Source organism: Aedes aegypti, chromosome 2, assembly GCF_002204515.2.
Source record: "Aedes aegypti strain LVP_AGWG chromosome 2, AaegL5.0 Primary Assembly, whole genome shotgun sequence".
Lineage (NCBI taxonomy): Eukaryota > Metazoa > Arthropoda > Insecta > Diptera > Culicidae > Aedes > Aedes aegypti.
In genome coordinates this window covers 374,771,606-374,788,567 of record NC_035108.1, presented here as the reverse complement: position 1 = coordinate 374,788,567, position 16,962 = coordinate 374,771,606, and the positions used below count along the sequence as shown (strand labels likewise).

The 16,962-nt window shown below is 36.5% G+C and overlaps 2 protein-coding genes and 1 long non-coding RNA gene across 6 annotated transcripts; 2 read left to right on the top strand and 1 right to left on the bottom strand.

The window, feature by feature from the left end:
• The first annotated feature begins 1,277 nt into the window (after positions 1-1,277).
• LOC5572436 (UDP-glucuronosyltransferase 2C1) lies at positions 1,278-15,758 on the top strand. Of its 4 annotated transcripts, none has more exons than XM_021846733.1 (6): positions 1,279-1,474; positions 3,999-4,239; positions 5,662-5,914; positions 5,975-6,202; positions 7,416-7,631; positions 14,804-15,758. In XM_021846733.1, the coding sequence occupies exons 2-6, from the start codon at positions 4,237-4,239 to the stop codon at positions 15,727-15,729; spliced, it is 1,626 nt and encodes a 541-aa protein (XP_021702425.1). In that variant the 5' UTR covers positions 1,279-1,474; positions 3,999-4,236; the 3' UTR covers positions 15,730-15,758. The 4 variants fall into 4 exon arrangements, with proteins under 4 accessions (XP_021702427.1, XP_021702425.1, XP_021702424.1 ...); XM_021846732.1 differs by lacking the exon at positions 1,279-1,474 and adding an exon at positions 1,482-1,740; XM_021846734.1 differs by lacking the exon at positions 1,279-1,474 and adding an exon at positions 4,916-5,229.
• LOC110676919 lies at positions 6,294-6,895 on the top strand. Its single transcript, XR_002500826.1, has 2 exons — positions 6,294-6,434; positions 6,513-6,895. It is a non-coding gene; the product is annotated as an uncharacterized LOC110676919 (long non-coding RNA).
• LOC5572435 (sperm flagellar protein 1) lies at positions 15,717-16,273 on the bottom strand. The gene is made up of 2 exons (XM_001660330.2): positions 16,088-16,273; positions 15,717-16,031 (listed from the first exon to the last, which is right to left on the bottom strand). The coding sequence occupies exons 1-2, from the start codon at positions 16,185-16,187 to the stop codon at positions 15,781-15,783; spliced, it is 351 nt and encodes a 116-aa protein (XP_001660380.1). The 5' UTR covers positions 16,188-16,273; the 3' UTR covers positions 15,717-15,780.
• Positions 16,274-16,962: the final 689 nt, after the last annotated feature.

The window sequence follows — 16,962 nt, the reverse complement described above, 5'->3', positions numbered from 1 at the left end:
CATGATATCAGATCCTGCTTCATGATTTCATGACCGAAATTGCCACTTTTCGTATCAAAAATAGGAATCATAAATGACAGATGACTAAATCCATGAATAGTGCTTATGTTTCCATGAATTTTATTCATGGTTCCAATATACATGCGTCATGATTTGAGGATTCCAGCTGACATTTTTCTTCGCTTTAAATTGAAAACGTAACGTACAGCCGGCGTTACGGTAAAATGCTTCATGATTTCATGACTTTTGGTCATGGTGTATTTTCATAACATGAAAACACACTTTCCTCCCGAAATCATGACTCATTCTCCTTATTTCGAGTGCCGCATTTTTACCCGTGTTGGCGTAACATTGTGGCGCAGGTCATGTCTTGAAGGACGTAGAGCCAGCAAAAGTAAAGTAAGTTGTTGACACGCATACTTTATTACATGAATATTAGAAGGATTAATCCAGATATTGTCCAATGTCTTGCCATACATTCCCAGCGAAGTACGTTTCATAATATATTTCACAATAAAAATAAAAGCATGAAATAAGCTCACCATGATCATCCATTCTTGATTGAGCAGCTGTAAGCCACTTTAATCAGTATGCTCATTGCACAAAAGCAAAAATCACTTCGGCGACGCGAAAACCTGAACTCGATTGCACTTAGAACGCGTGCAAACTAAAAAGAGAAAAAAAAATAACTTCGGCGACGACGAAAAAATAACAAATACGAAGCTGATTTCCAATTGTGAGATACCTTAGGCGTTAACGGATTAATGGAACCCGTGTGTTGTGAGTTTTGTGAAATGGCAGGTCACTAAAATAGCCATTAGACTACTTTCCCCGTATGGTTATTTTCTTCCGAAAAACTGTAAATGTTTCCCCATTAAACGGTATGGCGAACATAAATCAAGAAATTCTGATTCATTACGCTTGAAAATATATCACAGGATTGAGATCGATTTACACGGGCTTTTGTTGACGAACACAAAATTTGTGTAATATTTTACTATGTTGAAAAATCGCTCCTGTACTGATTTCTTCTTCTTTTTCGTACACTTATGGTATACAAAGAAAATTGTCCATATCGAGCACCCCTGTGGATGATCCCTGTCGATGATCCAATTTTTTGTGAATCGTACTCAATTCTGTATTATATTTTTTAGCGTGATCTCAACTTATCGGTTTAACGCTCTCTGAGCACTTTCACAGCCATCAACTGAGATTTTTGTTTGCCAATAAAAGCACCATGTGTGCATATCGTGTGTGGCAGACATGATTATGTCTATTTGCCTGTGCCATAATATTGCAGATAACGTCTACTATCAGCAATGCCACTTTTCATCCCTACGTATATTTGTCGATAAGTTTCGGGAACTTCTTTAGAAAAAATCTTCAGTGATGCTGAAGCTATTAAGCGGTGTGAACGTGATTTTTTCTCAGTGGGACCAGTGTCAATTTAATCGGTCGTTATTTTTCTAAGTTTGTACGTGAATCGGTATCCAACTGGCGTGAGCGACCTCATTCGTGGAGACACATCGTTGTTTACAAATCAAATACGAACCAACAAATGACGAAGCAGTTACAAGCGAAATTTGTTTGAAATGAATCGAAGATATACTACAGCCGCCGATATTGCAATTTGAAGAGAACCTTTGACGACCGGGTTTGAATTTCCTTCGCGCGCGCTTCATGCATTCGAACGGCATTCAAGCTCACTGACAACAATGCAAAAACCCAGGGCTGATAGCGGTTGAGTGTCTTAAAAATTAAGTTTTGGTAACCTCTTGCTTGAAAAAAGAGACTAGTCAAAGGACAAAAACAGACTAACCTCGAACAAATAGAAGAAGAAGGAACCAAGAATCAGGAGATAAGTTTGGTTTCTCATAAAATATGACCAGACAATACCGTAAGAATAAATGTATTCAGCCATTCCACGAATTCCGTGAAAATTTGCTATTTTGTTCTTTATCCAAAATAAGGATACACGTGTTTTTGGATTTTTTTTATTAGGGTAACCATTTCCGAAATAGGGTGACCAGAAAAATCGCGACTAAGCAAAAAAATCAATAACTTTTGAACCACTTGACCGATTTTCAATTTTCTTGGACGAAATGAAAACTCAAGATTTTGACTTTTAAAGAAAAATATAAAATTTCACAAACAATATTTTTTATATGAAATAATATAAAAAATTTCCGTTTTTTGTGTTTTGATGGCCATGGGATCAGAGGGGCTATTGCTGTTCTGATTGTTAGGCAGCGCATTAGTTTTTTTCATTTTTAAAACATCATAACTTTTGAACAGCTCAACCGATTTCCAATCTTTTATATGGAATGAAAGCTTAAGTTTTCAACTTTTCATAAAAAATACATAACCCCAAAAAAAAACACATGAAAAATTATTAAAATTTTTAGTTTTTCTTATATTTTTTCATGTAAGAAAAAAAAAGAAAATTAAAAATCGGTCGAGCGGTTCAAAAGTTATGACTTAAAAAAATGCAAAGTTGCGATTTGTTTGATTACCCTATTTTGGAAATGTTAACCCTAATCAAAAAATCCAAAACAACGTGTATCCTTTTTTCGGATAAGGAACAAAATAGCAAATTTTCACACAATTCGGTGACCCACTAGATCGGTTTATCATGGAATGGCTGTATTTATATACACAGTTAAAAAAAATGAAGATTACACGTCATGTAAACTTCATTCATGCGATGTAAACATGACGTCATGTAAATTTAAGTCTGAAATCATGTAAAAATGTGTTATATGTTATGTAATCACTCTGAATCTTGCTGGATTACATGACATATAATTGAAGTTAACATGACATATCATGTGAATATCCATGATATTCCACGCTCCAATTATGTGCATTATATGTCTCAGAAATTTACACGTTTCGTTCGAACTGTGTATATTTTTTCCTTTTAATTTCGCCCTTATCTTCCTTCAGTGAATACAAGTAACTGACACTTAAAAAGACTGAAAATAGTAGTCGAGATTCATAGTAGTCGAGATTCGGTCAAAGATAACTATTTAATAGCGGAATTAAAAGGTACAAGGTACTCCAATCTACTTGTAAGTTTCTCTATTGAGATTCTGCTCAGAGGATTCGAATACATTAAAAAGAGATATTTTTCCTTTTATTTTCATAAAATGTATGAATTTTTCATGATTTTATCCAAGAATTTCATCCGAAACTAATCAAGTATTTGGCCAAAGTTCTTTCTAATATTCCTTTGAAAAAAAAAAGAATTCATATAATGATTTTTACGGACGTCCTAAAACATTATTCCAAGAATTTCGATTTTAATACCTCCTAAACCAACCTACTAGCCTCGTCCAACGATATTGAAGAATTCATGGAGATTTTACTCGATACATAACTCGTGTAATGTTTGAGCTGCAGCAGTAATATTTGGATGAAATGCTGGGAAATTCCCAAGAAAAATTTCTGGAGGAACTTAAAGAGTGTCAGTTTGAAACTACTCAATGTCTGATCCGTTGGGTAAAATTGATTGACAAAGTTTGATGTTCAATGTTGATTTCATCAGATGCGCAAAGGTTTTCAAAATGGCGACAAAAGAAAAGTGCATGCAATAAGGTATTAACTTTGAGAATAAGGATCTGTCGCATCATGCTATTGGAATAGCGAATTCAACGGTGTTTGGAATCACAAAACGGTTCGATCCCAGGTCGAATGTATTCAGTAATTCTAATAATCCGTTGAGTAACTTTCGAAGCAACTTCTGGTTTTAGATAAATTCTTGAAGGGTTTATACAAAAATGCCTGAGAGAATAACTGGGAAAATTGGTGAATTCTTGTAAGGTTTCTTGAAGGAATATTTGTAGTATTATTATCTGTACTATCTTTAGGAGATAGAGATAATTGGATAAAGATTTTTTAATTACTGTCTTTGAAATAGTGATCATGTCTCTATAATAACAAACCTGCTACCAGCCCTGAAACCCGCATCTAAAATCTTCATAAATTTGATGACACAGTCCGCGCCGCAAAGCAGCACATCGCGCAGTACGTCGAGAACCAGCCGCGAGAACGAACCAACGGATCGGATATTCGTGGCTCCTAAATTCGCAAATAATAAAAAAAAACATTTAATATCTGAGCAGCTGTTGCCGGTGCAGTATCATTGATTATATAATAAAAGGGTGACAACGAATCGTCGCGTATCGTAATTTAATTGTATGCATTGCGGCGTGATCGAGGCCGAATTCATACAAAATGGTACGTTATCAGATGGTAGCGGTCAATCAATCGAAACATATCGCCTTCGGCCTGATTGATATGGATTTGTGGAGTCTACAAACTTGTGAACCCGTGAACTTGATCGAAATTGCCATGGCAGTGACAGTGTATCAATCGGCTGAAATGGGTCAACGTGGTGAGCGTTTTCTCAGTTTCAAACCATGGTCGATTGCGGTGTGCATCAGAATATTTATAGTGAAGAATGGTTTTAAAATTAGACGGATTTGTTTACATCCCGAGCAATAACCGCGGCTCATGCCAACCATGTTTTGGCTCAGACTAACACCTATCGGCGTTTTCCATGGGCAAAGCCAAAGGGAGGCAGGGGGACTGTCCCAGGCCCACTTAGCTGATGAGAAAAACTGTTATACAAAGGAAAATTGAATTTTATTTTCATAACATGAAAATTTTTATCTGCATTCAAGAAATAATCTCTAGCGAAATTCTAGATGTAATTCCTGGAAACAATTATTTCAAAATATCTTGAGTTCATGAAGAATCTCTATATCAATTCATAGAGACATCAATAAGAAAGTTCTCCAATGAAGAATTTGAACAGCTTTTGAAGAAATACTGCTAAAACCCGAGAAGCTTAAACTTAGATCTTTGGAAGAAAAATCTTGCATAATTTGTAATTCGACGTAACTTTTTGTAGCAAAACAACTTTGAGAAAATCACTGGAGAAACTCCTTGGCGTTTCCTTATTAAATTCTTGATATCGTTGTATTGCAATCAGCAGTTCTTCTAATAAAAAATGGTCCAAACAGAAACCATGACCAGCCGAGAACAACAGTTTTATCGTGTTTTGGATAAAGATTGATATACATATTTTGAGTTATCTCTTAAAACGTATGTCAAAAAATATATTTCAAGGTCGTTCGTAGGCAAATCTTTCTCCCTTCGCCGCTGATGAAAATTGACGAAAATTCTGGCTACGCTCATGATATTTGCAATACCATTCAGTAAAGAGTACGTATGTAGATAGGCAGCATCCATTTATTACGTAACGCAAAAATTAAAAAAAAACCTCCTCCCCTTCGTAACGCTTTTTTGTATGAAAATTTTCAAACTTGTATGAGCCATAACGTTTGAGCATACTCCCCCGTCCCCCTAGAGCGTTACGCAATTTGTGGACGGCGCCATAGAGAACTGTTTATTCATGGTCAAACACCAGATATTTGTTTTTAACGATGTCGTGTCCTGATGATAGCAATTAATGTTTTTATAACTTAAAGTCATTAAAGTTGTATTTTCAAAGTTGGATATGATTCCATAAACCTGAAACTTACTTATTTTATAGCGAATATCCATTAACTCTATCATGGCAAGAATATACCTGACAGTAGCAGTTTACATGCTGATCTCTCAATCTGTACTTGTTAATATTTACTTTTCTCGCAGCATTTCACACCGGGTCAATATTTACTACTCGCATTGCTTGCGTTCGGCTTAATGTTCGGGGCAGACAGTTCCAAGATACTGGTGTTGGTTCCATTCCCTGCACCGAGTCACTGGCTTTGGTTGAACCACTTTGTTCAGGAGCTCCTGGAACGGGGTCACCAGATAACGGCCATCGCGAACTTTCCGGCGAAATCACCACACGCCAACTACACCGAGATTCTGATCGATCCACCGTATGACATACCGCATTACTGTGAGTGTTTTACAACGACGATATTTTGAACTACTATAACTTATGCTTTTCTCATACCAGTTCCCATATCGGATATATTCAACTCAAAATACAGCAGTGACTGGTCCAACCTGGTGCTGTACTGGAAGGCAGGCCTTGCCACAACACAATATGCTCTGGAGAATACCAATGTTCAGCAGTTCATCGAGCAGGACGACACCGACTTCGATTTGGTCATATCGGAGCAATTCTTCCAGGAGGCGTTCCTTATGTTTGCCCACAAGTACAGGGCTCCGATTGTGACGATTGGTTCGTCTACTCTAGAGTGTCCATCCCGGGACATCCCGGGACAAAAAATCCCGGGATTTGAGAAATTTCGGGATTTCCCGATTCCCGGGATTTTAGAACCAACGTCCCGTGAATCCCGGGATTTCCCGACATGAACTTAAAGCTTGAAAAGGACCTCTAAATTTTGAAGCAAAACAAAAAATTTCACCTCAGACTCACACTTCATTCATTAAAATAATAAAGCATCATAAAGGTAAGAGTATAAACATGTCATTATTTTAACCTTTTTATTAAAACTATTGAATACTTAAACCATATCTTTATTTTCTAGTTGTAAAAGTTTGTTGTTGCGTTTCCTTTCAACATCAGCTGTTTTTATAAGCCTTTAGGCTGAGAATGCCAATCTGGAATAACACCTAAACTTGAGTCGAAACCTTTCGGTTATTAAACTTTAACATGATCCACTAAAACACCTTCAATGATCTTGAAACAGTTTCTTTTTCCCTTCAAAATTGTGAAGGCTTTTCAAATGTCTGAAGTAAATTGTTGTAATATTATTTATTGAATGTTATTGAATTGTTTTAATATTATTTATTGAAAGCCCGTAATTAGTCATGGTAAGCCTTGATTTTTGTTTAGTTGCAGTTGCTCCACAATTATGGATACCTAGCACAAAGATATGATTCAAAATTGGAATTAACAGAGAATATCTTATCAAATAGAATTAAAATTTAGCAAAACATATTTTACTTACGAGAACCATATATCTATACAGCATCGCAACTATATTCCTATAGCATTCATTCATAACTGTGGGGCATTGAAACCCATACTACAGTAAGGAATCGAACGAAAGGAAACGATAAGTCGATTCCTGAAGAAACGCCAAAGCGTATACTTTTACTAACATCCCATTTGTTTACCTTGCAGATAATTTGCTATTATAGGTATTATATTAGATTTTTTATTTATAATATGGACCGGTTTGAACCACAAAAGGGATCCTCCTCTCCCTCTAATCCACATCTGTGGGATTGACAAAGTCTTAAATTTTAAAAATACTTGTTTTATTGAAAATCTCGAAAATCCCGGGATCCCGGGATTTCCCGGGACAAGCTTTAATTTTTGTCCCGAATCCCGGGACAAGCAAAAGGGCCGGGAAATGGACACTCTAGTCTACTCTTAATCATCAGTTCACCATACAATGCTCATGCGACATTTTCCATCGTTTTAGGAACTCTTGGCTATGCAGACTATATGGATAGAGCAATGGGATTGTTGACCCCGTGGTCTTTCGTTCCACATCCTATTTTGCTGTACGTGGATGAAATGAGCTTCAGTCAAAGGTGCTATAATTTTCTCATCTCGACAACGGATGCCCTAATACGGAAGTACTATTATCTCCCGCGACAGGACAAACTGGCCAAAAAGTACTTCGCTTCAATTGAAGGTTAGTTAAAGTTTAAATGCGAAGTTTTTTGGTATCCGTGGAACATAATGTGCTGAAGAATGTACCATTACAGCTTCCTCTATTTTATTAGTACTGAGTTCACCTTAGATTTGAACATGGTCGTAGCAAAAGTAAGACAGGGCCGTTGCACCCTCTTGTTTCCTAACCGATGGGAATTTATCTTGTGTATGAGGTTGTGGATCTCGTGACCGTGTGGTTAGTGTCGTTAGGCATTTAAGCGCATTGTGTCATGAGGTGTGGATTCGATTGCCGCTTTATCCATTCAAACTTTTCGTCAGGGATGTTTCTAGGTTGTGCCGCCTCTTGTCCGTTGTCTAGTGTTAAGTAACAGTCTGTGCAGCTCATTTGCTGAAAACGGTATCCGTGTCCTTCGAAGGTTGTTGGAGTGCGAAAAAAGAATAGTCAGTAGCGTGTGGTCTTTTGATTCCGTTGCATGCTCCTGTGGGGCGAGCGACGGAGTCAAGATCAATCCAGTCCATTTCACGTTCGTCGAGATATTCGTTTTCAGTCGAGGATGGAAAACTAACTACTACCAATTGGTCGACATTAATCCTTATTCCTATTTCATTTAATTTTTATATACATACATCTGATTTCAACATTATGAATGTCGACATATTTTTTAATGTTCTACCAATATCTCTTAACCGTGAGAAGAAAAAGGCAAAAATAGTTTTCTATAAGAAATGTATTTTTTTCCACCGTTAGTAATAATATGAATAATGCGAGATCTGCTAAAATGTACACTTCGAGAATAAGCGGAAAGACCCATCTCTTATTAAGTGTAATTCTTACCAGTTTCGATCAATCGATTGATAGTTTTATCGCCTTAATCGATGAAATATGTAATCTGAATATGTTATTGGGCGTTTTTATTGTTTCAGAAGGGGTTATTGACATATTACGTAACTTTTTTTTTTTTAGTTTTTTTATGAAAATGCAATCAAATTTGGCTGAAAGCACAAATTTTGTTTGTATTTTAACGAGTTCGATCAAAATATGTATGAAGAGTGATTAAATATATTTTAAATCAACTTTGTATGAAAAATATCGTCAAAATGTATGAAAATATTGAATTATTAAAATAGCTCTAACTTGCAAATCAGCAAACTTCTGCAAAAAATTTAAACGGTTTTTGTAAGATTTAAGGATGTGCAATATTCGAAATGGCGGCGACATGACACGACTAGCGTTTTTTTTTCATGTTCAAAATCATCAAAACTACTAAAGTGTAATATTGAACAGTATTAAAGCTTCAACCAAGTATTTTTTCCATTCTTATGCTCGATAAAAGTGTTGAACCATAAGCTTGCAGATAGTGCGTAACTTTGGGAAAATATTGAATTCCCTAAATATGAATTTAGTACTTTATTTTATTGTTATATTTTTCAATTTTTTGACTTCAGTCAGTTTGACGTCATAAAAGTCAAAGAAATTTAAATATTAGTACAATTTCAATTAAGAATCATAATAATATAAGAGGTATATTTTAAAATGATAAAACCTTAAAAATTTAAAAAAAGTGTTTTGGTAGTTTTGACCGCTCCTTTATGTGGAGCCCCACCATTGTGCAATCACGGAGTAGCAACCATTGATATGTAGTCAGTCTATGCTATGCTATGTATAAGTTTTTCAAAGGTTGTCTCCGGCACTCATATTTATAAAAAAAAAACTGCGCAATGGTAGATTTGCCAGCAGATTCACTAGCTATAGCTTGTATATTATAGTGAATATATATAAAAAATTTTCAAAGAATTTGTCAAGGAATCTTTCCAAAGAAATATCCACATATTTTTGCGAAAAAAAATGTCCTAGGATATCACTCTATATTTCCTTAGATATTTTTATAGAAACCTAATGATTTTTTTTTCTAAAATAGACAAGAAATTATTCTATATTGCGAAGTGTTTCAGGAATTTCAGCAAGCAACATGTGAAGTTATTTAATGTTTCTACATAACCTCCCAAAAAATTCAAGTATTTCCTTTTGATTGTTTTTGATATCTATTATCGTTTTCTTCTTCTCTTTGTTGAAATATCTCTAGACATTTCTTATGATTTGCTTCTAATAGACCTGTGAGCATTCTGTCATAAATAACTCCGTAAATTCTTTAAACAGTATTTCCAAAAATTTAATTCCTGGCAATTTTCTCAGAAAGTTCTTGATGAAATGCAATCTAAGACTCGTTTTGATACTCCTCTTTGATACTAGCTCTTAAAGAAATATCTTTCAATTTCCTTCAACAGTTCTGACAAAATTGCTAAAATTATCGATAGATTCCTCCACAAATCATATCACAAATTTCAAATATTCCACAAAAAATATTCTAAAGTATAAAAAAAATATTCTCCAAGCATTTATTTTGGAAGCTTAGAAAAATTTCTTCATAGATGTTTCCGAACATGCTTTTCTATATTTGACAAGAAAAAATACATCAGATAATTGGAACATTCAGAAATGTTGCTTGAATATTTTTCAATTACTTTTCAGATCATAATAGGAATTTTTAAAAGCATTACATAGAAGGCAAAACAGTACAACAATACCTGCAAGAATTGTACAGGCAATTCACTTGGATTACACTGAAGATTTTTCCAAAAAATAGTCTAGAATTCTCCATTGAACACTCTTAAGGCTAAGTAGCTCGTCATTCATTTTGGCTGCCATGTTGAAAGTGCAGCTTACAATTACAATCTTACAAATCTCAGTGCTCATATTTCAGAATGATTTAAAAAAGTTTCAATATATCTGCTTTCATGCTGAAAGCATACTGATACTTTTTAGTAATATTACTGCAAAACCAATTTATTTTAAATAACTGAAGCTGCTGTTCCGCTCAAGAGAAGTAAAGATGTTTCTTGACCGCCTAAGGGCTTATTCCTCAAAAATTCTTCCATAATTTACGGTAATTTTCAAGCTTTCCTTGTGTTTATAGTCCAAAAAATTAACAAAAAGTATCTCTTTAGGTATTCTTGCATGGAATTTCTTGTCATCGATTTGTCCCGGAATTACCCAAATATTCAAACAAGAATTTCTCCAAAGAATTTTTAGAAACGATTTGGAAGCGATTGACCTGTAAGCTAATATTGGTTCATCTAGTTTTACTAAAATTTAATTTGGGTACAATGGTTTAGATTGTGTGATGAATATACAATACTATCAGTGTGGTAGAAGACCCATAGTAGCACTTAGACACTTAGAGTGCCTGTAAACAAGAGTGACGTATTGTTCCAGCTTTCACAGGTCTCCCGCTCGATTGGAACGCGGATTTGTATGGAAATGACAGTTCGCCGCTGTTCCAATTTTGACATTGACGCCACTTTTATTTAAATCCATTTTGGTAGCACTCGGCAGGATGTGGATGCTGTGGATACCGCACCGTTCAGCGTTGCAACCGTTGCAATATATAGAATATAGAATTGAAGACGAGAATTTACTAAATTAGTGCTAGAGTATGTTGGAATCTGTTGGAAAACTTTAACGGAAGTTTAGAATATGGCATGCCTGATGAATGATTATTTAATTACTCGAATGCCATCGGTTGATTTCACTACAATGGATTAATAATCTATCTAGTGATCAATTAAGCAATCTGATGAAAAATAACAAATTACTGAACGAAAGAAATATAAAACTAGTGTGTGCTATCAGTGTCCTTCCTGAATTCTGTGAATACACCACAAGATTGAGGTTTCAAGAATTTCACTAACTACAGTACTAGAGTATAAAAAATCATATAGATGTATTTGGTTATGCGAGATTGAAAAACACAACGTGGATGAAGCTCAACCCAAACAAAGATCGTCAAAACTAGTTGTCGTTTTTGTAGTTTTTCAACCAAAGAATAAGTTCATCTTAAAATTTGTTTAAAAGTAATCATGCTGAACACACTTAATTTATTTCGCCAAAGCCGGCAAAAATAATTGCCGAGAACCCAACAGCTGAGATTTAAGCGAAAATCTCGGTAAAAGTTCAAAGTGCCGAAAAAGTGTGCTGTAAAATATTAAATCAACCCAGCTGTCAAAATTCAACGACCAGATCGGTAATTCATTGCCGAGAATCTTGGCACACTATTACCGAAATTCGGCAAATGATTATTTTTTTGATTGGGAGAAGAATAAAAAAAGAAAAAAAAAAGAATAAGAAGAAAAAGCTACACAAAAATTAAAAAATTAAAAACAAATTTATTGAAATTGTATGTTTTATTGTTTTACAAATGTATAATCAACCATCACTGTATACTTCCCACTTTTTTACTCAATTTGAGAAATGTTGTGATTTTTCGTTTAAAGCAAATACCGAGTAGCAACACGACCATTTTCATAGCACCTTCATTGTGAGGAGTAGAAGTTCCAGGGATTATTCCTAAAATGTGAAAAAGGCTTTAACTAAAGCTGAATCGAATGAATGACTAATTTATAGGCATAATTTAATACCATAATACAATATATTATGTAAATATTTACATGCATGCGCTCTTCACGCGCTGTTTCCAAGAACGTTTTAATACATTCCGAGCACATGTTGGTATTTGCAGCTCTGATTTTTCAGTTTTGACAGATGCACTTTGCTGAAACTCAGTAAAAACAATTGTTTGCTGATTTTTGCGGCAAAACAGATTATACCGAGTCTCAGTTTTTTATGTAAATCAATTTGCATCTGTCAATATCGCTCATCTGTCAAATTTGAACTAAATTTCAGTTGAAATATGTTTTACCGACTGAATTCGTCATTTAAGTTTACCGAAATGAAATGATTTCCGGACAGTGGAAGCAATGGTTATAAAAAGTGGAGTCTACGGTCAAGTACGCAAGGTTATTAAACCTTTTGTTTTTCAAAGATTCACATAGGAACACTTTGTGGAGCATATTCTTCGTAATTAGGTACAATGCGTAAAATCCCGTCAATTTTTCTTCCAAACCTTACTCTTCCATGTATATCATAGGTGGTCTTTCAAACCGATGCCGAAACAGCAAAGTTCATTATGAGTCTAATATTCAAGTTATCACTATCGTCACCTACATTATAGTTCCTTTTCGCCCTCGGCGATAATTTGAGCTATGGGAATATCCTGAGAGAGACTCGCCAAGAGAAAAAATAACAACGTCAAATGCAGCCCAGATTCCGCTGCCACGAAACGTCAAGCCAGTCGTTTTTATGGTTGAAAAAGTGAAAAGTATTGTATTGAATATAAACTATTATTAATAACCTCAGTCAGTGGAGCAGTTTTTCTGAAGATACTGATAAATCTGAACACAAGATTAGAGATTTCTAATGTCTGCTACGTTTGCTGGCAGAAAATTTCACTCAAAAAATGCAATACTTTTTTTTGCTGAGGTGTTCATATGAGGGTTTGAACGACTTGCGCATGATTGATGTAAACACAGAGTGGAATAAGAAAAAACTCATGACAAAATCCATGATGCCTCGCGTTGTTCTTTATCCGGCGATCATAGCAACAACGATTAAATTTTTGTCGTCAAGTTGTCACAACAAACTACGCTCCGCGAATAATGCATCGTGTAGCACGTGTGCTAGCGATTAACTGTTCGCAAATAAAAGTTTGATCATTTTGAGGATTTTTCCACTTTTACTTAATGATCTACCTCCATATATGCTGTTTGTGATTCAAAAACCATTCAGACATTGGTTGAGCTATAAATAATAGTGCGAATGCGGCATGATTCAAGTTGATCGCTACTTGTAACATTATCCGATAAACTCTTTGTCCCACGACAAACAGTGCATCGGATGCATCATATATCCGCTATACACGCGCGAAATGAGGTGTTGAAATTATGCTGCTGCGAGAGTAACGACCCTCTTAAATTATTCCAATACTGTGTTGTTGATCGCTAGAGACGATTTTTTCCATCCTTGCACAGAAGAAAACCGTTTTCGCGAGTTTCGTCTCAGGGAGTATCCATTAGTCGTTCAAAGTGATAATGGCATCGATATTTTAAAGTTTTTGAATATGAGAGTTATTCCATGACTCTTTTATGGACATACGAGTTGATTATATTTTTATCACGTTTTAGATATTACACCTGTAATCTTGAGGGGCCCAGATAGCCTTAGCGGTAAACGCGCAGCTATTCAGCATGACCATGCTGAGAGTCGTGGGTTCGAATCCCGCTGGTCGAGGATCTTTTCGGGTTGGAAATTTTCTCGATTCCTAGGGCATAGAGTATCTTCGTACCTGCCACACGATATACTCATGCAAAAATGGTCAATCGGCAAAGAAAGCTCACTAATCTGAGAAGCAGGCTTTGTCCTAGTTGGGGCTTAACGCCAGAAAGAAGAGAGAAGAAGAAGAACTTGACGGTACACTTATGATATATAAGAAAATGATCATAATTTCAATACAGTATGACGTTTAATTCAAATATGTAAACTACGAATCAGAGGGACGATTCTAAAACATATTGGTCTCAAGGGTATGAAAGTCAAAAAAGTTAAGGAAACACTGGTCTAAAACAAGGAACTCAGAATGATCCCTGTCACACTGCTTCCTTACCTTGGCGAAGTCTGTCGCAACTAGCTAGTACTTTGTTTTAAGGCATTTACGGGTGTACGTATCTGCCACCTTTTCACATGTTCGGACGACGATGTCCATATCATCCGTTAAGAAACCAAATTAACTGGATTTGTTTAAACTCGTTGAATTGCATCATTACCCTCCTCATTACCTATAGCCTAATTCAAAAGTGCTACTTGCACCTTTTGTTCAGCTCACGTAAGTTCGATAAAACGATCCCATTCTTGTTCCTGCACATCTCGGCACGCGGCACTTAATTACCAGACTATAGCTGCAGCAACGTAATCGGATTTTCTTGTAGACTTATAGTGAAGATATATCAAAGCCTAAAATCAAATTTTCAAGAGCACAAATCTGGAGAACCAAACATCCGTTTTAACTGAAAACTTAATCAATTGGTCACTAGCTGGTGGTGACCAATCGATTAAATTTTCAACTCAAACGGGTGTTCGGTTCTCCAGATTTGTGCTCTTGAAAATATGAAGTTTGGCTTCGACAACCCTGATTGGTTGAACGTGCGAATTTTGCCATATATTTGTGTGTGTCGCAATTGTGTTCCGTACACCCTTTACAATATAATTATTTACTTCCCTCCTTCTCTTTCATCTTACAGGCTCAGAATCATTTCCCTCCGTCGACGAACTAGAGAAGTCCATCTCGGTGATGTTGATCAACAGTCACGTTTCGACTTCTTCCCCACGGCCTTCAATATCCGGCCTTGTCAATGTCGCTGGCGCCCATATAAAGCCAGAAAATCCTCTCCCGCATGATATTCAACGCTTTCTGGACAGTGCCTCGGAGGGCGCCATTTTTTTCAGCCTAGGTTCATACGTCAAAAGCTCCGACATGCCAAAGGACAAACTGAAAGCATTTTTCGAAGTGTTTCGTAACCTCAAACAGAAAGTGCTGTGGAAGTTCGAAGACGAAACCATGGTGAATGTTCCGAGGAACGTTATGGTCAGAAAATGGTTACCGCAAAGCGATATACTAGCGCACAGGAATATCGTACTGTTCATAACTCATGGAGGAATGTTCGGCAGTCAGGAAGGAATTTACAGAGGAGTTCCGATGCTATTTATTCCATTCTATGGAGACCAACATCGCAACGCGTTGAAAGCAGAGCGAGCAGGATACGCTTTGACGCTTAATTTTGCCGATGTCAATATCATCACTTTGGGCTCACGAATTAACGAGCTACTCACGAATCCAGCGTATACTCGACTGGCTAGGAAGGCGTCTGAACTGTTCCGCGATAATCTCGTCCCACCAATGGACGAAGCCATGCACTGGATTGAGTACGTGATAAGGCACAAGGGTGCCAAGCATTTGAAGTCCTCCTCGGTGGATCTGAGCTGGTGGCAATACTTGATGTGGGATGTGATTGCATTCTATGTTGGTGCACTGACACTGACTATTTGCATCGCATGCAAAACCCTGAAAGCGTTTTGCGTTAAGTCGGCTAAACACAAACCAAAAGAATCGAAGCGAAATGTTTCGTTGACTAAGCCAAAGAACACCAAAAAACCTAAAAGCAATTAGAAAAATATAATTCAATAATCGTACAATAATGTAATTTTTTCTTCTGAAACCCTAGAGACATTCAATTCCCTGCTGCTCTGCTTTAATCATTATTTCTAGAAGGACATCGTACACGACATCCTTGCTTCCATTCGCAACGGTATGAATAACATCCGGTGTCAAGTAGATTCCAAGCTTTTTCAGCACCTTCCTGTTGAGGGTTTCCCAATTATCCAGCTTGCGCGCGATGGCAAAACCTTTCGTGTAGTTGTGCAAATCCACCAACCGTGGGAACAACTGATGCAGAAGTTCCGCGACTAATACTATGGAAGAGTCAATGCTTAGAAGATATGGTTGAAATCATAAAATCCTTGCTCACCTCCGTCGGACAAGTCGCGGCAAACTTTGCGAACAGGACTTGAAAGCCGAAACTGAATCAGCCACTGCTGAATAATGGATCGTTCCTCGGCGGAGAGCATTGTATATTTTTGAGATTTTTATCAAAACAAAGGAGATTAGAATAACTGCAATGCCTACTTCGTTTCATGAAATTCCTAGATAAAGCCTGATTCGCTGCTGACAAGTAATTTCTCGGCCTATCTTGATGCATTGGAAATTCCTGCAAGGAAACGATCAAGAAAGCTCATTTTTCTGATCGCAGTACGCAGTTGAAAAGAAATGTCAGTTCAAACGGGAGTCGCTGTAGAAAATTTCTGCAAGGAATCGGCGAGAAATTTCTTTGGTGATTCCTGTTCAGCAGCAAATCAGGCTTAAAGCTAAGTATGCTGTTTCGCTCAAGAAAAGTAAAGAAATTCCTTGACTGAAAGGGTCAAGAAATTTCCTACAGAGAGCCCCCTTTGAAGTGACATTTCTTCTCAACTGCGTACTGCGATCAGAAAAAAGTGATTTTCTTGACCATTTCTTGGGAGAAATTTTCCACGCATCGAGATAGGCGATTCCTTTTCTTGTCAGTAGCAAACCGGCCTTAAATATTAAATGGAATTAGCCTGATTTGCTACTGAAAAGGAATCGCTAAAGAAATTTCTCGTCGATTCCTTGCAGAAATTTTCTACAGCGACTCTCATGAGCCTCTGTACGTGCCATAAATTATTTTGTTCTCATGATTCTTACTGTGCGCCGTATGTTGGTGCTGTCTCGCTCTCTCTCTCACGGACATTTTGAAAACAGGGCGCACAGTAAAAGTCAAACATTTTATAGCATGCATGGGGCACTGCATAGAAATCAGTCTCGCTC